This window comes from Diplodia corticola (assembly GCF_001883845.1).
Source record: "Diplodia corticola strain CBS 112549 chromosome Unknown scaffold101, whole genome shotgun sequence".
Lineage (NCBI taxonomy): Eukaryota > Fungi > Ascomycota > Dothideomycetes > Botryosphaeriales > Botryosphaeriaceae > Diplodia > Diplodia corticola.
Genome location: NW_017971580.1, coordinates 1,965 through 25,498, shown reverse-complemented (window position 1 = coordinate 25,498; position 23,534 = coordinate 1,965). Strand labels below are relative to the sequence as shown.

Here is a 23,534-nt window from a genome sequence, read left to right as displayed (position 1 = left end):
GCGCAGGCTCATGCGACGCGCTTGATACGTGCCCCCATGTGACCTGACTCTGTAAAACTTGCGAGAAAACGCAAACCCGTGACAGCTAGAGCGCAGTGGTGCCCTCTACTTCATTCGCCCTACCCGCTTGACATGTTCGAGACGCGCCCAACACCGAAAGGCATGAAATCATGGAAAATCGCGTCCACACGCGACGCGCTCGATTTTAGACACGGCGTTAGCATCCGGGCGACCTCAATCATCCAGATCCATAACACGGTCCGAATCTTCCAACTCCAGCTCCCGTGGTCGGCAAGCTTCCTCGGGCTTCTCCACCCTCAAGCCAATAGGTGGAGCGTTGGTTAGGTCGTCTCCCAACTCAACCAGCGTCCTGTCAAAGACCTTCGCCGTCTTCATGCCCCATGTCTCTTCCCCATCATCACCAGCCCCATAGTCGTCCGCCTGATCCCAGTCTACATCCGTGCCTGACTCCAGCGCCGACTCCTCTTCCTCCACGTCATCCATCTCCGGATCGCACTTCAGCATGGCTTCCACCACCGCTGACCTTGAGTAATGCACCATACTATTAATCCTGACCTTCTCCGTCGCATTCACCCTCCTCCCGCCCTCAAACCCGGGCAGCTCATCACCGGTCTCCACATCGCGTCCCTGAATCAACGACGCAAACGCATGATCCAGCTTGTCCAACGAGTGAAACAACGACTTCGGCGACACTGGGAATCCCTTCATGCACTCGTTCACGAGGTCCGCGAGCGTGAGGAGGTACGCGATCTGCAAGCTCGCTGCACCAACGTCAGCAAAAAGAACAATAATGCCTTGGACATGCATGACGACGACGGACGGAGCAACTAACGAGTCCCAGAAACCCACACCAAGTCCATCAGCTGGTCGACATCCCGCAACGCCTCTTTCAGGCTCGTGTATCCCTTCACATCACCGCCGCCGCCGCCGCCACTACTCGGCTCTGCGCTGTCATCCGCGGCGCCGCGCTTCGCATACCGCCTCCGTATCTGCCTGACGCGGTCGTCCGTGAAGCGGATGAATGCCGACTCCATGGTGCCGCCCGCCTTGAGCGGCTTCGAGCGCGGGTGGGGGAGGCGCGTCGTCGTCGTCGTGGTGCTGTTGGTCGCCGAGGCGATGGAGGAGGCGGGCGGGGTTGCGGGGTGGAAAAAGCCGCCGGAGGCGCTGTTGGTGGTTGCCATGGCGAGTGGGAGTGTGTGTTGTGTATGTCTGTATGGTCGTGTCGTGTCGCGGGTGTATGTATGTACAAGTGGTTGCGGGGCTGGCTGAGAGACGTGCTGGCGTGCGTGTGGCGTCTTTCACGAGGGGTCGTGGCTTTGTTGTTGTTATATGGAGGTGTTTGGGCGGGTTGAATGCATGATCGGTTTGAGGTTGCTGTAGGTATCACATTTGTTAGTGGGGTCAGGGCAGAGCCCGCGAACCGAGTGTGGGGAAGCTGTACGTGACGCATGGTAGCGTGTTGTTAGGATGACGTCGAGGCTCAGCCCCACAGCTGGTTGCAAAAGAATTGAGTCTGGGCATTTACATCTGTACTACAGGAATATTACGCGGTACTGATGTTGACATTGAAATTCTACATACAATTAGTTACTCGGTTCAATACTTGCACCCATTTCGGGATATCCGTTTCCACTATTTACGCGGGGAAGTTGGAGTGGAGCACACGAGGACGAACTCTTTTTTTTTACAGGTCCTGACGGAATGATCTACTGTCGCCAGGTAAGTTCTTGGTGGCAGCACCAGAAGCCAGATTTCAAAGCGCCAGCAGAAAGTCACTACTGCAAGGGTTCACAAACACCCTCAAGAGCACGTATTCAATTTTCCCAACGATTGGTAAGTGGCACGCTCTAGAAATTCTGCGTTCCGTTAGCCGTTGAAATCCTTGGATCCTCCGGCCCGCCTTTGGACAACTAGCATGTGGCCAACTCTGGGTCTAACAAGGGCTTCCCCGCCGTTTTCAAATCGATCCGGCGATGTTCTCTGATCGGCGCCTAGGTAGCCACGCACACGGAAGATGCCCCGCAGCCACATGGATCTGCAATTGCGGGAGCCCCGAATTGTTCTACCGCTGGAACCTCACCGGAGTTTCCCTCAAGCCGTTATTGAATTGGTGAGCGGCCGTTGATATCGTGCTTGATAGTCTACCAGTCATGACGGACGCCTCATACTATCCGCATTTTTCTCATCTCCGTATCTGCGTACCATCCTGGCGACTCTATCTTCCCGACCCCGACTCTTCTGTAAGTTTCGTTATCCCCGTCTGTGCCACAGTGCACTAGAAGGAGAATCCAGTAGTGGTGAATTCCGTTGGGAAACTGTTTCTCCTCTTTCCCCAGCACGGCCAAAGAATAGACATCTTCACTTAAGAGCTTGCCTTCGTCAAACAAGGCCCAGCCGACCGGCTCTTGATCGGAGTCGTAAACCAGGTGGGTCAGTGCCCAGCCGAGTGGATGTTCCGTTAGATCGAAGCTGAGTGACGAGAACTTGTCGTGGAGATTGCTTTCAATGCTAAGCAGCACGCCGGTCAGCCGTGGATCAGCATCGTCCTGGTTCTGTGACACGGCAGAGAGCCCGCTGTCCTGTCGCTTGAGTGTAACGTCGGGGAGAGGCCTGAGATGAGGCAGCTTCTTGACCCAACCAGTCGCTTCTACGACCCTGTCGTCGTGCTCTGATATGCGTAAGCGCCGACTTATCCGCTTCGCCCTCTCGATTTTCTGGTACCGCACGCCGTGACACGTCGATGCCCACGTCCAGGTTGGAAAGTTGTTTGGGCTCCTGTCTCTCTCTGCGGCCTGCAAAGGGAACCAGAGGAGGCCGTCTGCTAGTGTGTCCGCCCAGACGCCGTAGATGCACCTTGTGCTACTGACCTTCTGCATTTCATTCGCTAGACCTTTAAGCGCTACGAGACGGTCCGTCGCATTAGTTAGCTTCCTAGCCGAATACTTCTCAACGATGATCTTCCAGCGGGTGTTTCGCGCCCTGGATAGCGCGTTAGTCCGGTTGGGATTTACTGTGAGCGAGAGTCGTACGTGTCATGAAACGAATCCCTTGTCTCTCGTTGAGTTATTGTTCGACAGGACCACACAATGCACTCTCGTGTGTAGAAAATGACTCTCCTGGACAGCAACCACTCCCTGCAAAGTACCGGTTAGTTCCGGACAAGCCTTGCCAGATCAGGCAGGTTACTGACTGAGTTGCCCACGCTCTTTCGGACAAGGGGCTGAATTCGGGGCTGATGGAAAAGTAATTAACGGGCAGTAGTGTGCAGTGGAGGTGACCCTCCTGCTTGCCCTCGGAGTTCCAGTAGGGGAGTTGCACTGCGGGGCGAGCGGGGGGTCTCTCGAAGAAGCAGCCTTCGGTCGAGTCCCTGGCGTGGCACGCGGCGATGGTCAGCACTGCTCGTTCGTAGATCATGCCCATCTGCTCGGACTCGCGTAGCCAATCATCATGATCGTCCTGTACAATGCACAGCGAGTCGATCCAAATATAGCGGAGGCCCAGCGTTCTCACGACGGTGATGGCGTCGCGAAAGGTCTTGGGCAGGCGGTGCCAGGAGATCTCTGTCAGATGCTGTGGCAAGGTGGCTTTGATGGTGGTGAGCGGGTGTCTGTCCTGCGGGCCCCAGCAATGGCTGAGTGTCACATATCGGCCACTGGCACCCATGGGCTGGAGCAAGCGGACGTTCGCCGATCCATCGGGCGGTGCAACGTCGATGACGCGGCTAGGCAGGACGGGCTCGTCTGTCTCATCGAGGGTCGACTTTGACAACGTCCGCCTGCAGCTCGGATGATAATTCAAGCAAGTGCTCAGCCATTCGCGCGTCATGCGGAAGGCGTCGGGGCAATCAGACGAGGGCAGCGGAGGCCCGCACAGGACGTCGCCGCTGGTGGAGGCGGGGCTGTCTAAGACGGTGTTCAGCAGTGGAGAACCCGGCTGCCCGGTCACCGGACTTTGTCATACCTGGCTGCGCGTAAAGACGTATTCGGCCGCGCAGAGCAACACCATCCGCTCCGGGCAAGAACACGGCGATGGCCTTGCCGAGCTTCTCGAGATGCGCGCGCGGGCGCTCGCGCGGCAGGCGGCCGACGCCATTTCTCCTCAGCTGGAGGTACACGGGGCCAGCCGCGACAATGCCTCCCAGGCTGGCCAGGTCAGCCTCGTCCCAGTACGGCGGGTCGTCTGAAGTCAGATGGTGGTTTTGCAGGACGGACGCCGCGATCAGCGCGCAGAACGAGCAGGCGGCAGCGGAGCGCGGGAGCTGACGAGCGTCGGGGAGATGGACCATGCCCGTGACGCCCGACGACTCGCTGGGTCGCGGCAGCCAAGCGGGCGGGTCGTCGACCGCAGCAGTCAGGGCCGGGATGCTGATGGCAGTGCAGGCAGCGCAGAGAGCCATGCCTCGGATGGTGGAGGGCACGGCCTCAGAGGACTGCTATTCGCGAATGCAGGATTATTGGACGCATGGGCATCAGGAAGGTGATGTCGAGCAGCGGCGAATCACAGCGGGCAGCGGGCTCCGCGCAGCTTCGTGCAGCCGCGCCGTCGGCCCACAGCTGGACGGCGGGCAGGCTGGAGGAACGGTTCGTCGCGGGCGCGCCGAGACGGCTTGGGAGGTGGTGAGGTCTTGCGGCGCTGGGGTGCCTGGGGCGGCGACGGAGCGGAGCCGGCTGCCTTACGGCGACGGGCTGGGGCGGTGGAGGCTGCCTGCTCGTCCCGCCGCGCCCTGCGTGCTGATTGCTGTTGGCCGCTGGGGGGCCGCGGCGGGAATGAACAGTAGGAGCCGCCACCTGCTCCTCGCATCGTTTCAGGAATGGTGGCTGCTGGGCAGGGCTGGATGCGCCTTTTCGCTGCGCCTTCGATGCTTTCTAGCGCGACTCTCTCCGCACACTGCCTGTGCCGATCGGCCAATCTCTCTGGCTGCTGCCACACCCTCTCCTCCAGCCTGTCAGGCACAGCCCTTCCCAGGCTGCCGTCAGCGCCCGCTTGCGCAAGCATCTCGAGGCGACGAAACGGCCACCTATGGCGCTGGCGCAAAGCGTGATTAGGCGTCGATGAGTCCAGGGCGCCCGCGCGGGCTCGCATGGCGGCGTCGCCTCCTCTCCTATTTCGCCACCCACGGCGCAGGGCTGAATCGGGCCCAGGCTTTTCTCATCTCGAGCTCTCCTGTTTTTCGCAGCCCTGGCCACCCGCTACGCCATGGCGTCTTCCCGGCGCCGTGGTTCGTTGCTTTTTATGCTCCAAGCTCGCTCACCTGCGCTAGGTGACGCCGTCGAGACCAGAGCACACGCTACCAGCATTCCCCAGCGCCAGCCTCGCTGCCCTACAAGTACAACTGCTTCACTCAACGGCCCGCCTATGAAGCCCGTCCTTGCACCCCCACGCGCTCCTCGACACCCACCTTAGAGACATCCGTCGCAGTCCAAACCGCTCCACATGTTCGAATCCTTCAGCTTCGCCGCCGCGTCGCGGCACCCCTCCTCACTCGACCCGGACGACTACGCCTACCCGGACGTCTCCCTCTCGCCCACCTCGTCGCCCATGTCCGAGCAGAGCTTCCCCGAATCCTCCATGTCGGTGGCCGAACTTTCGCGACGCTTCGGCGCCCAGAACATCACCAGCGATCTCTCGCAGCCCACATCGCCCTTCTCGCTCCCTGCGCCGTGGACCGAGCACGACGACTGGACGTCCACCTCAGCCTCGTCACCCACCTCGTCATACTTCCCGGACGACGCGCTCCCGGATCCTACCGCCATCCGCTCGCGCAGACAGGCGCACACACAACTACAGTGCGACGCCGCGCACATGCGCGACATCTCGTCGCTGGTCAAGAAGATGATCGAATCAGGGGACCAGTGCAAGCTGGCTCCGCGCAACGACTCGGTCGTCTCGTCCGAGTCGTCTGGCGACGACGCCGATGACGAGCCGTACGACCTTCCTCGCAGCAACAGCTCGCCGGCCATCTCGCAAAACCTCCGGTACAGGCGGTCGGGCGAGGTGCTCAGCACGGCGGCCGTATCCAAAAACATTCGCTTCCGCAGGCGTCACGCCCGCAAGGTGACGAGCCACAGGTGATTTTAGGATCATCGGATCGTCGTCATCTTTCGGGTGACTGATTTCAGGCGTTACGGTTGAGGGGACACGAAGCATTCTTATTTGATACCCCATGCTCTGGAAACATTGCGCGACGCATTATAGGGATACAGCATTGTAATATGATGTTCGCACGCGCACGGCGGACACAGGCGTTCTTTGGGTACTACCACCCCAGCTTGGACCAGGGGGTACCACGCGATGGGGTTTCATACGGCCGAGCCCAGGCTCGGAGGCTCTCTTCTTCTTCACCACAGGGGCGGTCGTCTCTTCTAGACCACCGCCACCGATTATTGTTCCCCAAAACATGTAGTTAGTTGACGTACACCAACGTACCGACAGTAATTATCATCAGAGATTTTACTTAGTGCAAGCCATGGACTGCGCCGGAAAGCTGGCTCGGAAAGCCCGCTGCTCGTGCACGTGATTGGCGCCGGCAGATCGGCGGTCCCCCGTCTGCATGCAGCCTTGATTAGCGAAGGCGTTGCCCTGCGAGCGCGCGTCGTCGCGTCACTTTGCAGAAGTCAAGCTGCACCTCCACCCTCGCGCCCAGCACCGTCGCACACTCGATTGAACCGCTCAATGGCCGCCTTCAGGTCCGCCGCGGCCAAGGCCGTCCACCTCAAGGTCTTCCCGCGCCCGACCAGCCTCAGCGAGAGCCGCGAGCTCCTCAACGTCCTCCAGCAGTTCGGCGAAGTGACCATGTTCAAGAGTCTTCGGGTAAGACGATCAGATCAGCGATGCGGTGCGAGTGCAGACGCTCACATGGAGCCCGCGCACGCAGTTAGACTACCTCCAGCCCGCCCCGAATACCTGTCTCGCCATTTACCGAGACGCCACCTCCGCTGCCAGTCTGCTCAAAGCGTCACCGCTGCGTTTCACGCTCGAACCTGTTGTTGGCAACGACGACGCTGGCGAGCCTCACGATCAAACTCCTCAGTCGGCCCGGGAGGATGCAACGGCATCGACGCTAGACTCGGATCTAGACCCAGAGGTGGCAGACGTCATGGGAGACGCCCAGTTCAGCATAAAGGAGGGCCGCGGCAAGCCCGGCGCTGAGGAGATGCTCCGTCCGAGCACGCTGCTCTATCAGACGATCGATGCCTTTTCCCACCCCGTAAAAACCGCCCAGTCGGCGACGGCGCAGGACACAGCCTCGAGCGATGTCTCGGGCGTCGCCCAATCCGACGCCGGCTCCGCAAGCCCGGACGCCGAATTGGTAGAACGTCCCGAGCACGATTATGCCGGCCAACGGCAACAGCAGCCAGGCCCGACTTCCGCGCCCAAGCACGTCCCCGCACCACAGCCTCCACGCGTGTTCCACGTCGTGGCAGACATCTCGGAAATGAACCATCGTGATTACATCGAGCGCTCCATGTGGTACGGCCCTTACAATCCGCGGAAGCGGACCTTGTCGTATATGGACCTCACCGCGAGAGGCGTGCCGTCGAATATCGCCGACGTATGGTCAAAGAAGCCGGAGCAGCCGATGCGGGTGGTTCAAGAACTGCGTGAGAAGGCCTCTAGCGCGCCCACGCTCAGGGAGATCTGGAAGCAGGGACAGAAGCAACGTGCGTAGAAATTGGGCTCGTCGAGCGGATTTGCGCCTGATGAAACCCGGTAAGCAGCATTCACGAGCTAAGGATAACCTTAACCGCGACAACGGCTCTGGTATGTCCGTCAGGGTGCCCAACGTGTCGAGCTGGTAGGTACCGTGTGATACCGCAAACGGAATTATCATCCACGTGTAAGGTCCAGACATTTTCCGGAACGGGCCTAGCACTTTCTCTGGTGCACATTCGAATCCAACCGCCCCATGCAATACTGTGTAGTACGCAACGACTACGACGTCAGGAGGAGGAGAGCGCATAATGTGAGCTCACTCTTACTGGAATGATCCGTATCTCACGGACGTGGTAGTCCGCTACTACCTCAAAGAATCTCGACCAATTTGTTCCTTGTGTACGGATCGCTAGGTGGCCAGAAGCTAGGCCTTTGTTTTGGCATGAGCGAAAATTACGGAGAGAAACGTTCCGCCCCCACGACCGTGCGTCCGGGACCATCAGATTCATGCATAATTATTATGCACGTGATCCACTCAGGAGACTTTCAGAAAGCTACTCGCCCGAACTCCACGGTCTTCGGTGGCGGGTATGAGTGTTTTGTACGGGAAAATAGGCGGGGTTTTTTGTTTTCGTCGCAAGAAGCACCACATCCTGTCGAATGAAAAGAGTGTGAACGCTGAGTGGGAGCATTCCTCGTACACTTGGTACTAGACCATTTTGGGAGGGTGACGGCGTGGAACAGTCGCTCACTGCCATCACTCCTCGAGGATTCCGCAATCATCAGAACACCCATCCTCTCAACCGAGCGGGATTTGCTGCTCGCGAAAGTTTCACAGGGTGAGGTTTGCGTTTCTTTCAACTTGATGGATTCGTTTGTCACTCTTTTCAATTTTGTCTACAATGAAGTTGTTGTGCTGCATGCAGGAGCCAGGACAAAGCGGCCTGGATGGAACTCCAACGACTGCTGAACACGGAAATGCACATAGCACTTCTTTTCATTTCAATGGTAGTCAACTTCGCCCTTTCTGTTCTTTATGAAGCCTCTTGTTCCTGCTCCTGCTTTTCATCTCGTTGCAGTTTGGTCTTCTTCCATCCACTTCTATACTTTCAAAATCTTGCAGCGAGCAAACTAGCATACGCCATGCCGCCCAAATCAACGGGGCCGCGCGAAAGCCGCGGAAAGAAAACCGCAGCCGCCGATAAAAACAAGTCTCGTGGTCCCGCTCAGGAGGGAGAAGCTACGACACGCCGCGTCCGCGAGGCAAGAAGCGAACCACCTTGCGTTGAGAGAGTAGAACAAGCAACTTCAAGCCGAGACATGCCTCAATACACTACCGCACGTGAGCAAAAAGTCATGGAAAAACTCCGTCGTCTTAAGGAGGCAAGGGCTGCTGTATCAACACCCCAGAAAACCATGCCACCCCAGACGAAGACCATGCCACTGACCCCACCGGAGACGGTCACGCGTTCCGACACCAAGAAGAGGCCCTATTCAGAACGCTACACAGAGGACGTGGTGAGCCCCACGCCGAAGCGGCAGCAAAAGGAGAAGAAGAAGCAAAAGGCCCAGCCCATCACCGAGCAGCTCTTCGTCGACACCGACGACGAGACCGACTTTTACCAGTCGCGCCCCGCGTACGTCGAGCACACGTACGCCTACATCCAGGACCGCCTGTGGGAGCTCGTTGGCCAGCAGACATCCGAGGACGGCATCACCACGGTGGCGCGGCCGGGCCTGATCCGCAAGTTCGCGGAGAAGCACTTCGGCTTCAAGAATCTTTTCAGCGACGACGACGACGAGATCTTGCAGAAGCTGCGCGAAATGAGCGTCCACTCGGCGCTGCTCATCGGCTGCGTCACCGACGGCGGCCCACGCGGTGTCAAGGGCTGGCTGGAGATCCTCAAGACGCCGCTGGAGCGTCAGGCGCTGGTGTGCGCCATCATCGGCAAGGTGCTGGAGGAGCACGTCTTCGCCAGCCTTTGCTTCGGCGCCACGCCCAAGCAGCTGGAGAAGCTACATAAAGACATCGATCTCAAGTACCGGGACTACCCCGAAGACGGTAAGTGACCATGCCCACATCCATCCATCCACCACCGACTCACCCACCAACCCACCCTCACAGGCTTCACCCGCGCCATCCGCCGCGACAAGCACATCCGCACCGCCATCCTCGGCGGCTCCAAGCACCCCCACGGCCTCCCGCCCGACTTCACCGCCACCGCCAAGCTCCTCGCCTGGCAACTCCACACCGTCCTCGAGCCCATCCGCGCGCTCGTCGCCCCCTCCCCCTCCCACCACCACCACGCCCGCGCCACCCAGCACCACCTCGTCGCCGCGCTCTACCGCATCGTCGCGCGCGCAGGCCTGCTCTCCCTGCGCATGCGCCTCGACCCCTCCACCGTCTACCACGCCACGTCGGCGGGGAAAGGCGACTTCTGGAACGAGCGCGAGATGCGCGCCTTCAACAGGTCGTGGATGGTCAAGACGAACCCGACGACGCAGAACGAGGACGTGGTGGATGAGGACGCGAAGTATCAGCTCGCGCTCGTGCGGACGACCGTCTGGCCGGGGTGGAAGGCGTTCAAGAAGGGGGGGTGGAGGAAGGCGGATAAGGAGAGGGGGTTGAGGGTGTGTGAGTTGGGGAGGCAGTGGGTGGGTTTGAGGTGGGGGAGGCAGAGGGCGTGGGAGGGGCCGGCGGCGACGACGACGACGACGACGCGGGTAGAGGGGGGGAAGAAGGGGAAGGGGAGGAAGGGGGCCGTGGAGGAGGAGGAGGAGGAGGATGATGATGATGGGAAGCCGAGGTGGGAGGAGTGGTTGATGGTTTGGGCGAAGGGGCAGAGGGATCCGAGGGAGGAGTTGGGGGCAATTAGGGGTTGGTTCGCGTTTAGTGTGCCGGGGGATGAGCTTGAGGAGAAGGAGTGATGGCGAGGAGGTGGAGGTGGTGGCGGAGGGTAATGAGTGGTTGTGGCATGGAAGTATGTGTGGGTGGTGATGAACTTGGTTTATAGTTGTTGTGGTTGAAACTTGACGGCCGTGCTGTAGGTTGCTTGGTTTCATTGTTGGTTTTAGTGGTGCGTAGGCTTGGGTATTTGGTTTCCGGGAATTAGTAACTTCTTACTCTCACCTTCTTTCGAAATGCAAGACCTAGAATCAATGACCTGGGACCAGAGAGGCCGGATATTTGTCGTGATAGGAGGACAATGCGATGGACGGCAGCGCATGCAGTGCAACGTACAGTAGCGGTTCAATGAACACTGGTGCATTACCGGAACAATACTTTATATAGTCTGCAGCCTGGATGGAGAAAAAGGCAACTTCAGCAGCGGATGCATCTGCCAAAACTTTTCAAGCTCCACCAGCAGAAATCACGACCGTGCGACACTTTAACTCAACTCAATGTTTTTATGGGAAAGGATGACTAGAGACTTCCATCAGAATACTGTCAAAGCAACGTAGACCATGGAAGCGTTTACGCAACAGGAAGGAAATCGAAAGGAGATAAAGTATAGGAAGACAAGTCTTGTATCCACCACCGCACGAATTGGATGGGTCGCTCTTTGAATGCCAACGCGATCAAGGACGATAGAATCATTCCGGGTAGAAGTGAAGACCGCGCGATGGACAGGAGAAACTATATCATCCGTCAGTGTCATCCTTGAAGACATGTGGTCTATTAGTCCCACATACCGTAACGCCGACGAATGTGTAGAGCAGCACGATCGTGGATTGCTGCCTCGCAGCCAGCTTGTCTCTGATCCGTTCTCCAACCTCTTGAAACTCAGTCTCAAGCTGCTGAAGCATACCTCTCAGATGCTCCATATCGAGAAACATCATATGGAGCCGATGGACAGCTTCACGGTCAATCTCGGAGACCAGAAGACCGGGAGTGTTGTCCACTTTTTGGAGCAGAGACGCGATTTCCCGGTCGTTCGCAGTGCAGTACAGAACTACGGTGTGCAGATTCTTCCTGATGAGAGACACCATCGCAAATCGGATGCGCAGAGGGGTCCGATCATGCTCGAAGCCCGACTGGTATGTTTAGCAGACGCTTGGGTATAGCTGGACGGAAGATGCTTACCGAGGACTTGAGCTCTGTCTCAAGAGGCTCTAACATCACCATCCTTTTCTCCCGCATGGCTGAGACGAGATTGATGAGCTGCCTAAGCAGCTGGCTCGACCATGGAGTGCCGGGATTTCCGTAGTCGGGATCGATTCCCAACATTTCAGCATCCGGAAAGTAACATCCCATGAGATACAGCGGCCGGAATTCTGTTGCCATAACGAGCATCTTCTTGCCTCCCGAGCTGCCTGTCTCTTGGAAGAATATGAGATTTAGGTGATCCGTCGAAAGAGAACCAGCGCTCGAATTTTCTAGGTAAAGGATCCGAATGATGGTCCTTCTGCTGAACAAACCTTGATCTTCTGGCTGCTCCTCAGGATCTTCTGGCTGCTCTTCAGGTGGCGGAAAGCCCCGGTTTTTTGAGAGTATCGCCAGACGGTCACGCAAGTAAGCTGTGCTCGTGTGGCTCGGTGGGCATACGGGTCGCCATTCTAGAGGCGCAGGAGGTCGAGGCTTGCCCCAAACGTCCCCAAAAAGTACGTTGCAATCCGAGAATGTTATTCGCCATGTTTTGAACAAGATGATCATCAATATCCACTTATGGATATTGCGAGCAACCGGAGAGTCGGGTCGGACCACCGTCTGCATACGCCTGAAAAGTCCCGGGTCTTTTTGTCTAAGCCTGTCGCATACACGCTTCGTGAAGTCGTGTGGCATGGAGAGCTTAAGGATGTGAAGCTCCGAAGAAGTGTTCTCCAGACGAGTTATCAGATCCTCAACCTCTGCAGACCATGTATCTCCTGGATTCCGATTTCCGTAGAAGCACAGAGAGTCGAGAATGCCATACGAAGGCTCGCCTGCTATGCAACGATAAATAGCTACGATGTTCATCAAAGTGCTCCAATGGATCCAATGTTCTTCGCAGATCTCGTCCATGAACCGGTCCAAAGTATCGTTACAGGGTGAGTTCTGTTTTACAAACTTAGTATAAAGTCGTCCAAAGTATGTGGTCGCGTACACTAGGTAAAGACAGTGGAAAGAATGAACTCATGTTGGCTGTTTGGGCTACTTGACTCAGAGTGGATCGGGATGTAGAAGAGATGCTTCAAATTCAGAAATGGTGCCGTCTTTGAAGGGTGTGAAAAGAGAATTTTTCTCTGAAAAGTCTTGGTGCGGCAAACCAGCAAGCGAGCGCTACCTAAAACAATACGGTGGTGCAGTGTAACGTCGGGTCTCATCCTTAATGGACCCAGCTGCGTGCTCAGCCTCGTAGATTAAGCGATGGAACATGCTTCGAGAAATGATCTGTGTCATATACGGAAGCCATAAAATATAAATGGCCACAGAATGCGCCATAGTGATTGACGTTACCCTCTGCACCACGCCACATGGTTTACGAAATAAGCTAACCTGCGGCGATACTCTGAATGGGTACTTCTGGTAAGTATGCAGACGTCAATGTGCACTTAAGCGGCTTTCTTGATTAAGTAGCTGCAGTAGTAATTTGGATGTAGATGCGAGTACGAAACTGTATAAAAGCATCCAAATATAGGACTCCACTACCTATATAAGAAAGATGTAAAACATTTTGAGTAATGAGAAAGTGTTAACCGAGGCCTCTATTCATCTGTAATCAGGAAATAGTGAAATAATAAGCTCCGTAATAGACACATGACTTTTTGGATGCAGCAAAAATGAAACAAAAGAACTACCAAGAAGGCAATCAGTCGGGACTTGGATTATCCAAGCCAGTAATACTCGGACTGCCTGGCCCCAATTGCGCCGCGGCGGAGCTTTCACCACCGCGAAGTGGTGGTTGACGGAAGGAATGGCTCAAGCCCGGATTCCCATTTTGGGAGTCTTGAGTAATCAGATTGAAATCTTCAGTGCTGTCGAAGAAGAAATCATCAAAAGAAAAAGGCTCGTTTTCACCTTGAGAGGTAAAACCAAACGTGCCAAGATCTGGATCGAAGTCAAAGAAAGGGAAGTCTGGACCCGGAGGTTGTTCACCGGAATCCGCTGTATCTACCAACGGGCCAAGAAGTTGTGGCATGGGATACCCACCTCTACCTTGTGAGTTCTGAGGAAACTCGGGACCATTTACTTCGGGAGTGTCCAAGAGACTTGGTTCCGGTGCCAGAAATGGTTCGAAGGAAGCGTTACGCGATACATCAGCCGTGATAGAGACATCGTGCATTGTTCCTGAAGAAATCCCAGTGGTACTAGGCTCTTCATTCTGTTCCAGTCGAGATGGGCTGTCTGATTGATGGAGGTTTTGCGTGTCCGAAGCTTGTATGTCGAAGGAACCGGACTGATACCCGGAATCACTGGCCTCGCCAATACAGCTCCGCGCTATAGTCAAGTTGTGCTTTCCGATGCGGTTGATATTGCTCGATGAACCGTCACCAGTTCCATTTGCTCGTTGGCTGGAAGGCATCACAGTGTTCTCGGTCACTTCAGGCAGCTGGACCAAAGTCGCGACAGTATTTGAGTCTGCAGCTAGAATTCTGGAGACTGGAGGCTCCATGCCGTCGCGTCGAAATGGTTGAGGTTCGCGCTCGTGGTCGAGTTCTTCCCGTATGGATCGGATGATCTCTGGAAGCACTCTATCGATGATGCTTTCAGCCCTCGCCTCCAGAATCCCTCGTTCCATGTCCAGCAGTCCTCTGACTCGCTCGTGCAGAATTTCAGGCAACCGATTTTGCATTATGTGAGAGTACTGAGCAGCAGTGTAATCGTCTTCTCCGTCCATGTCTGTTCAGAATGATTAGTTTCTGTATAATGTAGGCAATAGGTGAAGTCTCAAAAATCTTACACGGGCATGGTATGTCTTGTTGAGCAATAGCATCGGGGAATACGATCCGCCACATCACTTTCCATTTCTCAACGTCTGGAAGGTTTTTCCGTTGTTTTGGCTCCAGCGCTTTTCTTTCTTCCGAACCGAACTTATATTCAGGACGTGGCCGATGCCCTGGACAGCCACTTTGACCCGAAGCGCTCGGTCTGAGGTGTCTTGCTAAGCCTTCCAAATTCTGGAATTCTTCAAAGCATTCTGGACAGTGTATTTCCCTAAGGGCATGTCTTCGTGAAAGATGTTCTCTTTTGATTTTCATTAGTATGAAATCTCCAATCGAATATGGAAGTGAACATACTTTACTCTGCCTGGGGTCGAGAACCCATGAGAACAGGATGGAGCCAATCCTGGAATACGAGGAAATCTTTTTCTGTATTGACAGGCAAATCGCTTCTGTGAATTCTTGGACGTGTCAGCCGGAGAATTTGTGCGCTTCCGTTTCAAGTCACGTCCTTGAGACTCGTCATTTTCCTCGTCAGCTCCAATTCCAGAGGTCGTCCTCTTTTTTCCTTTCTCAGAGGAGGAAAAGCGCGTTGAGCGCAGAGTTGCGGATTCATCCGCTCGACTGTTTTCCTCGTTCCCTTCTTGACAGGCGACGATAGCTATGAATGATTCACCTGTTGATGTAGAATCATCGCTGGAAGTCTCCGAGTAATTGGAATCCTCGTCGTATCCCAATCGTTCTTTTATCTTGGAAGTAAGGAGAGCAACGAAGCTGTTTTCCCTGGACGCTAACAACTCGTGAACCACATTCAGGGCGTTGCCATCTTTCGCAGAAACCTGTTCTTCAGGTGCGCCCTGGTCCGTTTCGTCACTGATGTTTCCATCAGTGATAGCACTTGAATGCTCCCAGCAATTTTCCGAGGCCGATGAACCAGGCAGGATGGTCGCCAGATTTGTGAAAAAGCCATTCCAGGTATATCCTTCCTCGCTGACGATGGATTCTCCAAGAGCGGAATCCAGATCGCAACCCCACCCAAATGGACTTTTACAAGTCAAGGTCGAATCGGAAGGCATTTGCAAAGCACCACGGGGTTCGCGGAGGTCGTCAAAGATAAAATGATTGGAAAATCCGGGATAAAGCCACAAGATCTGGCGGCGGTGTTCGAATGCAAGTGAGACATCCGAGCTCTCGGACGATCCTGGTTTCATAAGGTGCTGATCATGGACGTGTCTCGCAAATAGGTCTGGGGCGGATTCCAGATGGCAGATGGGGCAGATCGGGTTCCCCGTCAAATGATTGTAGCCTGCCATGGAGAGTTTGAGTTGGGCCTTGGAACGGTCTTCTTCTGTGTGGGATAGTACATGGTTCGAGAGTTGGGCCGTATCGGCACCTAGACAGGAACTGCATTGATCCAGAGGACACTGCGAGGGTCGGTGGTGTTGCAATGCCGTGAGGGACTGTGATAGTTGGTTGGATTCGTGACTCGATACGTGAATGAGCATTAGATCGAGAGGAAGCGTCTGGATTGAACAGTTGAAGGCAGGACATGCGCACAGGTCATCACGGGAGTGTGCACGTTGAAGGTGTGCTTGGAGTTCGTCTTCGGGGTAGAAAGCCTCAATTCCCCTACGATTGCATGCAATGGCCGGACAGCTGTAGGTGGCTTTCCACGCATGGCCCAACTCGTAAGTTTGGGGGGCATACTTCTCTTTCGAAGATCGCTTCATATCAGCGTCAGGGGAAGAAAAATCTGCGGGATCTGAAGGCTGTGAGGTGGGTACGGCCTCCGAGTTGACGTGTACGGATGCTTCCAGTAGAAAATGCTTCCGTCTCTGATCAACCAGGTTCTTATACCCGTTGTCAATGTGCTCGGCTTCGACGAAGTTTTGGATCATGCGTCGTCGTCCGGGCTGTTGCCCAAAGTGATGGAAGTCATCCGCCTGAACTCTGCGTTCTGTCTCAGGGGAAACCGGGGGGTGGTTCGTTGCGCCATGCCGATATTGGTGGTGAGGATTGGTGACGACAGGGCTGTAGTCATCGATGACTGTTTCCGGATAAGCTATTGTAGTAACAGAACGAAATGAATGGATAAGTCTTACATGGAGAGGGGATGCTGTTCAGCGTGTTCTCCTCATTCTGAAAAAGAATGCAGTAGATGTTCCTCCATTTCTCTTCTTCGCTGCAAACCCTTCTATGTCTCATCTTGAGCTGCCTCTCCTGTGGCTTGAGCATATACATGTCGGGGGTACGCCCAGAACCAGAGCACTGGCTACCGCCCTGTTGCGTCCACAAGTGCTTGTATAGCGTTTCATGATCCTCAAAGCCTTCGTAGCAGAGGTGGCAGTGGCGGTCGGGGAGTCTATGACGCCTGTAAAGATGTTCCCTATATCAGTTAGACATGCATATTATATCATGGGTGTCTTTAGGTGAAATAGCTGCTTGAATATTTTAAACTCACTTGAGTCTCGCTGTACAAGTAAAGCCGAAGAGGCAAGATGAATCAATGGGCTGCATCAATGGAAACTTCTTGGTGAATGGACAAGCGACCCTTCGTGCCCCGCCAATTCTTAGATGCGAGTTTCCATGTCGTGGGATTTCGTTGTTCTCAACATCTGCATCCAGTAATGGCGCTGCGCGCTCCGGAGCATGAAGAGAAGACGAACACTGGATCACAGACGTGTGTTCCGTCGCTCCATCGGCTTTACACTGTTGATACTGCGCGTTCCTATCGTATGGCGGATGGCCTACCAGCGGGGACCTGGATGCTAGAGAGGGCCGTGGATCATCCATATTCGTACGGGGGACAGCTTGTCTGCATCTGCGAATGAGTTAGTTGTCAGCAAGTATGTAGCGATGTGCCTTTCGTACGAGCCTCTTCAAATTCGAGATAAGAGCGTGCCGCACTTAGTACAGGCAAGGAGGTGAAAGCATTAAAGGTCGCAAGAAAAAGAGCCGACCAGGAGATGGCGACTCTTGCACGTCTTATGAGAAGGCTTCTCGCGCATTTGCGCGCATGCGTGCATGTACGTAAGCCGGCGGCATGGATGAATGAGCCAATGAGAACGTACCCCACTTCAGCCTCATAGACTCGGCAACAGGGACAATTCGAGAAAGGATCTACGTGAACAACTGATTGGAATGAACATCGTAGCACGTGCTGGGTAGTCTAGGTGGGTATATCAGTCCCGATACATGCAGAACCTTTGATTCGCTCTATTCGGGCGATCCTCCGTCATCGTGGATGACGTCCCCTGGAATCTATAGTCCCTCTTTCGCTAACATATCTGCAATTGGGTGAGTCAAGTCCCGAGAAACTCTCGTGAGTATCTTACCGCAAATATCCAAATAGAACGCAATTGCGTTAAAGCTGCGCAATCCATCAGTCCCGTTCACCTTCCCAAACACGAGGAGACTCACGTCGGCTTGTACCCCACCAAGGAGTAAAGCATCCACTTGACCCGTGAGGTCCAATTGATGAGGTCCAGATGGCTGACTCCCGAAATGGTGCCCTTGTACGTCCCCCATTTACTACTTGGGACACTGCGAATGCGTGTTAGCAATCATCGACAAATTCCGAAAGCCGAGTCGCGCCATACCTGACAAGCCCGTCGTTTGGCGCATTCTCCAAAATCGCGACCAGATCGTGCAACTGCTTGAAGCTCGACCAACGCTCCGGTTCCAGCGTGGCGCCATACGAGTAGTACTTCACGCCCTCACGGTCCGGGGTTCTGGGGTTAAACTCCTCCTGCATGTACTTTCGGGTCAGTTGTGCGAAAGCTCCCGTCTCAAGTCTGCAGAACTTCAGCACACTATACGCCCTAGGCAGGTTATCCGCTGACGTCGGCATTAGCACCACTCATGGTCCACCACGTCCGGAGACGCACCTCCAATCTGGTCCATCATCCAATCCGCAAAGGCGGAACCGCGGTGTGGTGTCGCAATGGTAGTCAAGGACTTGACGTCGACGTTGCGTGGCCTCAGCTGGCTGATCATGTACCGCGAATCCAGTCCTCTGCGCAGCCTCGTCAGCCAACCCCGCCCATCCAAAAGAAAGCAGGTAGCACTTACCCCTATCTCCGTTCATCAGCTCACCAAGTCCATCAGCGTAATCGACCCAGACAGAACCACCACCATACCATACTATGCCTGCCCACCACACCTATCGCATCAGCACACACACCCACACAAACACACACACCACCCCCCCTTCCCCCGCAAAGGCCCCAAACCAACTCACGCAATGATATTGACCCCCCTCCCCCCTTCCCTCCCCTCCGCGACCTTCACGGCCGGATGTGCGGCAATGACCTCCGCCAGCTTCTTCCCCCTCTCCTCGATGCTGCCGGACGGCGAGACGGCCGTGGTGATGACTTCTATCCCGTTCGCTTCCAGCGCGTCGCGCACGCCGCGCCAGTACTGCAAGCCGGGCAGGTACGGCCCCGCGAGGCGCAGCTCGTCGAAGCCGAAGAGGCCGTGGGCGAGGACGATGGGGTATTTCTGTTCGGGGCGTTATGTCAGTGCCGGTGGGTGCTTGTGGGTAGCTAAGGAGCGGGCTAGCTGGTTGCCAGGTCGGTTGGGTTGGGTGGGCGGCGTACCGGTTTGTCTGTGGTGATGGCGTGTGTGTTAGTTGCTGGATGGGTGGCTGGATGGCTGGGCGCGCGAGTGAGTGTATAGCGCTGCTACAGACCATATTTGTCTCGCAAGGCGGCGAACTCGTTGCGGTACTCGTGCCCCAAGTCGAGGTCGTCGATGCGTGGGTCCGATGCTTGAGCGACGGGCGAGCTGTGTATCGTGCGATAAGAGGCGCGGACTTCCCTGGCCAGGATACCAATGGTCTGGCGCCGTATCAGCAGCGCGGAGGTCATTGTATCTGTGGTAAGGTAGTATAGCGTGAGACGTGTAAAGTAAATTGTCAAGAAAAGTAGAGATGGCGTGTTGGAGCTCCAGATGATGTTGTTCGCGATGACGTAGCGCGGTCGGCAACCCCATGCACAAGGTCCCTTGCACGAGGTACCTTGTCGATGATTGCCGAGAGCTCCTGCATAAACACAGAAATGATCGTTGCAGACTTGTTTTTAGGTTCACGAATCGAGATGATGAAACACCACCGTGTGCTTTACTAGCTTGCATTCAAGACGAGTCACGTCGCAGGTAAACAGACTGCCTTTACATGCCAGCCGCCGCTGTGCCAAAGCAGCTCGCAACGTCTATGATACAGGCCGACTCTATGAACACAACCGACGCGACAGGTGCGGACACGTCGAAGGCCTCGCACTGCGTATAGAGGAGAAGAGCCGTCAGCTCATACATGATCAGAACAGGACAACATGATGCGTTTCAGAGGGTAACCATAGTGAATGCCGAGGGTTTTCAGTCCTTCTACGCCGCGGGCTCTGCGTTGACATTGGTGACGGCCTCGAGCAGCTGGTCGACGACCGAGCTGCCGCCCTTGCCGCCGATATCCTTGATCTCCTGCAGCTTGACCTCCGTCGCCTTGTCTGCCTCCTCCTCGGCCTTCTTGTTGCCGCTGGAGTGCTATAGTAGAAAGTCATCGTCAGTTGCGTGGGCCATTCTCGTATGGCGCGGTCCATCACGGCGGGCATCGCGTGGGTCGTACCTCCGTCTCAAAGGCCTTGAACTCCTCTTCCTTCTTGCTCTTGTACTCGTCGATCTCCTTCTGGGCCTCGCTGCGGGCGTCCTTCACGCGCTTGGTGCGGTCTACGGGATGCGGTCAGATAAGAAACGTCCGAGAGGGTCGTCACCGAGAGCGGCGGTGGGGGATCGGAGCTGAAGTACATTCTCTGGCTGGAGAGAGGTTAGCCTGGCCGGAGTCTGGAGAGGGTGTCTCGATGCTGACCTTTCTGGACGATCTTCTGGGCCTCACGCTCGGCCTGTGCGTTGCTGTGAGCTCGGTGTCGTTGACATGGACCCGCAACTTCGGGCTAGCTTACGTCGAGCAGCGTCTGAATGCCCGCGGAGTTCTGGGCGGACTGCGAGAGACAGGTCAGCATGGGAGCAAGGCAGGGGCGGGCTGCGAGGCTCGACGCACCATGGTGCCGGGATATTGGAGGGATCGATGACGAGGTGGGTGGGATGGTCGCGAGAAGGTCGAAGGTGCCCGATGCTTGGAGCTGCGACTGGAGTTGCAGCACCCACCGTCGTCGGTCGTGCTTGCCCGCGTGGAGCTCGAGCCAAGCCTCTAAGGCGGTGAGTGCGGCGCCTGACTGACGCCCGCCAATCTCAAAATATCCCGGCCCGTCTTGTCCCTCGCACCACCTTCTCGTGTCTCATTCGCTCTCGATCGGCCACACTTCTTCCTGCGGAGCGATCCCCTGACCTTGCGGGAGTAGTGCCATTCTCTTCTCCGCCATCATGTCTACGGCCTCCAAGCTCACCCTCCTGGGCACCACCGCCGGCGCCATCGGCATCGTCATCATGGTGCATTACCAACAGAAGGCTGAGAAAGCGGTACGCTCAACGCATACGTGCTATGGCAATGTCACCAACTAATGCGATACTAGGCAATGCATGCTGGCGTCCTCCGCGACCTCGAACAGCAAAAGCTAAAGCGCGAACGTATGCTCGATTTCGAAATGCAACGAAAACTGGAGGAAGAATACCGGAAAGTCCAAACGATCTCGGATGGGAATAAGGATATATCATAGCCCACCCGGAGCTCTGCGTGGCAAAAGGTCCGCTTGGAAGCTTGAATGGTTTGCGCCGCCTGAAAAGGACATGCGCAGCATCGCAAGCTCCAGCTCCGCACCTACGCAGACCGGCACGTTTGCAATTGCTCTTGCTTCTGTCGCGTTGGCGCCCTGCACAGAACGTGGACTCGAGATGCCTCTGCCACACTAGCCGGGACCGAAAGATCTGTTGCGACATGCTGATGTCGTGCGTGGCCGTCTGCAAGTTGATTCCATGGAACCAACTGTGCGGACTATGCCGAGTAGAGCGCTTACTGCGCTACTACAACAAAACTGCACGAAAACAACCTTAAAAGGTTATACAGTTTGAACGACTAAAGAATGTGTACTTCAGCCTGTAAACAGGATTACAAACAGTAATTTCAGACGGAAACATTCTTCTTCGTTTCCACGAAAAGATCTATTTAGAGGTGAAAAACGAAGGGAAGGCCAGATATTGCCAAGGCTCCAACTATGTTAACAAATTCGCCGCGTGTGTTGTGGAGGAACCCACCCAAAGCCAGCTCATAACGCCCACAGTAGCTCCAGAAAGATGCGACAAAGATTCCAACAATGCCACCAACTCGGCTACAAACCCCCAACGTGGAAGGATGCAGCAATCACGACGACGACAACTTTCTCTTCCCGGTAAAGACCGGCTCCGTATCCATGGGCTCGCCCTCATCGTTCGCAAACTCCACCACCTCCCACTCCTCGCGATAGGAGCCATCGTCGGCCGCATATCCCCCACGCGTCCTATTTATCGTCCCCAGCCGACTGTTCTCCACCAACCGCTCGAACCACGGCGCGCCCTGCCCCGGCGTGACCTGCAACGGCCCAAAGACCTCCCGCGCCAGTCTCGGCTGTCGCTGCTGCTGGCCCCCGGGCGGCGTCGCAGCCCTACTCGCCGGCGCCGACATTATCCCCGCTTCCGCGTCGCCATTGTGGTGGAACAGCCCCATGTCCTCGAGCTCGCGCACGTCCTGCTCGCGCAGGCTGCCGAGGGTCAGCGAGATGAAGTCGGCGTCCTCGCGCGTGCGCTCGTGCCACGACGTCAGCGGCGTGCCGCAGAAGCCGCAGAACTGGCGGCGGAGGCCGAGGGGCGGGGTCGGCGTCGTGGCCGTCGGCGTCGGCGGCGGCGTCGGCGGTTGCGGCTCGTGGAAGGTGCGGCGGATGAGGGAGAGCGGCTCGTCCGGGTAGAGCGGCTCGGCGGATGAGCGGTACCAGCTCAGGGGCACGCGGAGGAAGGCGCTGAACGGTGTGCCTTGGTGGCGGCCTGTTTGTGTTGGAGGACAAGGCGGTACGGTTAGTTTCGGGCGTCGGGAGCTTTGGGGAGGGGATGACTGGGTTGCTTACGGGTTCGGAGACTGCTGTCGAAGAGGACGGAGGCGAGCTGGTCGGAGGCGGGAGGGACTTGGACGACGTAGTGGTTGCGGCCGCAGGCGCAGGAGCCCTCGAGGGTGCGCTCCATGGGTGTTGCGGTGGACGCTCGAAGTGTGGTGATGGGAAGCTCGCGTGGCGCAGAATAGTTGTTTGTCCGCTCAATTGAACCTGTCGTCGGAGCTTAGAGCACGGCCCAGCAGAGGTAGGATTTAGGAATGTGACAAAGCTTGTCGACTTGCGGTTGACGCGTGCCTAGGTGTGTTATGTGTGCTTGGGATGATGGAGGGGCTCTGGACAGTGCGATCAATTATTAGAGGCATCATATGTCATATGCTCGCACGAGCCACAGCCGTGATTTCGCCGGGCGGACGGGCTGTGGATGCACACGTTTGCTGCCGCGGAGCTGCCAACCACCGAACCCCCACGAAGCCACGACGCCTTTCCATCACCTTCCGCTCTCATGCAACTCATCCAGCAGCCAACCATGACGCAAATAGTCAGCCGTGGCGCGCGTGAAGGGACGGCTGCCCTCGTCAGGCCTCCAGGCAATGGTAGTGCTGCTCACGAGAATAGAAGACCGTCCCTTCGAGCATCGCCCAGAAAGTGCTCCGAGGGTTCTTGGCTGACGGTACTCCCAGCCATGCACACACGCCAATCATCTCGAACGCCTGTCAATTGTCTGTCCAGGTCATTTTACACGCCTGCCCGAGGCACTGCATGCATTCCTAACCACCCGAGGGAGACGAAAGTGCTCTTTGCAAGTCGCACAGGGGTCGCGCAACTCTGACACAACGCCACACTGCTGCACCCACAAAAATTGACAACTCACCAGATGGATCATCATTACGATTACTACCATGATCTAATTCTCTCTAAAACCAAACCACGAACTCCTCTATCGACCAAAATTCCCTTCTCTCCCATCAC

At 56.1% G+C, this 23,534-nt stretch overlaps 10 protein-coding genes across 10 annotated transcripts; 4 read left to right on the top strand and 6 right to left on the bottom strand.

Moving 5' to 3' along the window:
* Positions 1-234: 234 nt before the first annotated feature.
* Positions 235-1,202, bottom strand: BKCO1_10100010 (meiotic recombination protein dmc1; the record flags this gene model as incomplete). The annotated part of the gene is made up of 2 exons (XM_020270124.1): positions 235-782; positions 854-1,202. 2 exons carry the CDS (start codon positions 1,200-1,202, stop codon positions 235-237), a joined length of 897 nt encoding a protein of 298 aa, XP_020125210.1.
* A 981-nt stretch (positions 1,203-2,183) lies between these two features.
* Positions 2,184-4,417, bottom strand: BKCO1_1010009 (heterokaryon incompatibility protein; the record flags this gene model as incomplete). Its single annotated transcript, XM_020270138.1, has 4 exons — positions 2,184-3,000; positions 3,051-3,155; positions 3,212-3,923; positions 3,982-4,417. The coding sequence occupies 4 exons, from the start codon at positions 4,415-4,417 to the stop codon at positions 2,184-2,186; spliced, it is 2,070 nt and encodes a 689-aa protein (XP_020125211.1).
* Positions 4,418-5,454: 1,037 nt separating this feature from the next.
* Positions 5,455-6,093, top strand: BKCO1_1010008 (uncharacterized protein; the record flags this gene model as incomplete). Its single annotated transcript, XM_020270137.1, has 1 exon — positions 5,455-6,093. The coding sequence occupies one exon, from the start codon at positions 5,455-5,457 to the stop codon at positions 6,091-6,093; it is 639 nt and encodes a 212-aa protein (XP_020125212.1).
* Positions 6,094-6,693: 600 nt separating this feature from the next.
* Positions 6,694-7,690, top strand: BKCO1_1010007 (pal1-like protein; the record flags this gene model as incomplete). The annotated part of the gene is made up of 2 exons (XM_020270136.1): positions 6,694-6,831; positions 6,896-7,690. The coding sequence occupies 2 exons, from the start codon at positions 6,694-6,696 to the stop codon at positions 7,688-7,690; spliced, it is 933 nt and encodes a 310-aa protein (XP_020125216.1).
* A 1,127-nt stretch (positions 7,691-8,817) lies between these two features.
* On the top strand, positions 8,818-10,602 carry BKCO1_1010006 (uncharacterized protein; the record flags this gene model as incomplete). Its single annotated transcript, XM_020270135.1, has 2 exons — positions 8,818-9,736; positions 9,800-10,602. 2 exons carry the CDS (start codon positions 8,818-8,820, stop codon positions 10,600-10,602), a joined length of 1,722 nt encoding a protein of 573 aa, XP_020125217.1.
* A 547-nt stretch (positions 10,603-11,149) lies between these two features.
* On the bottom strand, positions 11,150-12,791 carry BKCO1_1010005 (uncharacterized protein; the record flags this gene model as incomplete). Its single annotated transcript, XM_020270134.1, has 4 exons — positions 11,150-11,311; positions 11,368-11,709; positions 11,759-12,709; positions 12,759-12,791. The coding sequence occupies 4 exons, from the start codon at positions 12,789-12,791 to the stop codon at positions 11,150-11,152; spliced, it is 1,488 nt and encodes a 495-aa protein (XP_020125218.1).
* Positions 12,792-13,463: 672 nt separating this feature from the next.
* BKCO1_1010004 (triacylglycerol lipase) lies at positions 13,464-19,403 on the bottom strand (the record flags this gene model as incomplete). The annotated part of the gene is made up of 13 exons (XM_020270133.1): positions 13,464-14,494; positions 14,556-14,839; positions 14,893-16,582; positions 16,638-16,921; positions 16,997-17,202; positions 17,337-17,356; positions 17,871-17,905; positions 17,956-18,078; positions 18,135-18,372; positions 18,423-18,550; positions 18,776-19,035; positions 19,134-19,180; positions 19,226-19,403. The coding sequence occupies 13 exons, from the start codon at positions 19,401-19,403 to the stop codon at positions 13,464-13,466; spliced, it is 4,524 nt and encodes a 1,507-aa protein (XP_020125219.1).
* Positions 19,404-19,917: 514 nt separating this feature from the next.
* BKCO1_1010003 (vacuolar atpase) lies at positions 19,918-20,590 on the bottom strand (the record flags this gene model as incomplete). Its single annotated transcript, XM_020270132.1, has 5 exons — positions 19,918-20,073; positions 20,156-20,256; positions 20,396-20,429; positions 20,490-20,528; positions 20,588-20,590. The coding sequence occupies 5 exons, from the start codon at positions 20,588-20,590 to the stop codon at positions 19,918-19,920; spliced, it is 333 nt and encodes a 110-aa protein (XP_020125213.1).
* A 320-nt stretch (positions 20,591-20,910) lies between these two features.
* On the top strand, positions 20,911-21,203 carry BKCO1_1010002 (cytochrome c oxidase assembly protein; the record flags this gene model as incomplete). Its single annotated transcript, XM_020270131.1, has 2 exons — positions 20,911-21,006; positions 21,060-21,203. 2 exons carry the CDS (start codon positions 20,911-20,913, stop codon positions 21,201-21,203), a joined length of 240 nt encoding a protein of 79 aa, XP_020125214.1.
* A 641-nt stretch (positions 21,204-21,844) lies between these two features.
* BKCO1_1010001 (mss4-like protein) lies at positions 21,845-22,695 on the bottom strand (the record flags this gene model as incomplete). Its single annotated transcript, XM_020270123.1, has 2 exons — positions 21,845-22,500; positions 22,581-22,695. The coding sequence occupies 2 exons, from the start codon at positions 22,693-22,695 to the stop codon at positions 21,845-21,847; spliced, it is 771 nt and encodes a 256-aa protein (XP_020125215.1).
* Between the last annotated feature and the right edge of the window lie 839 nt (positions 22,696-23,534).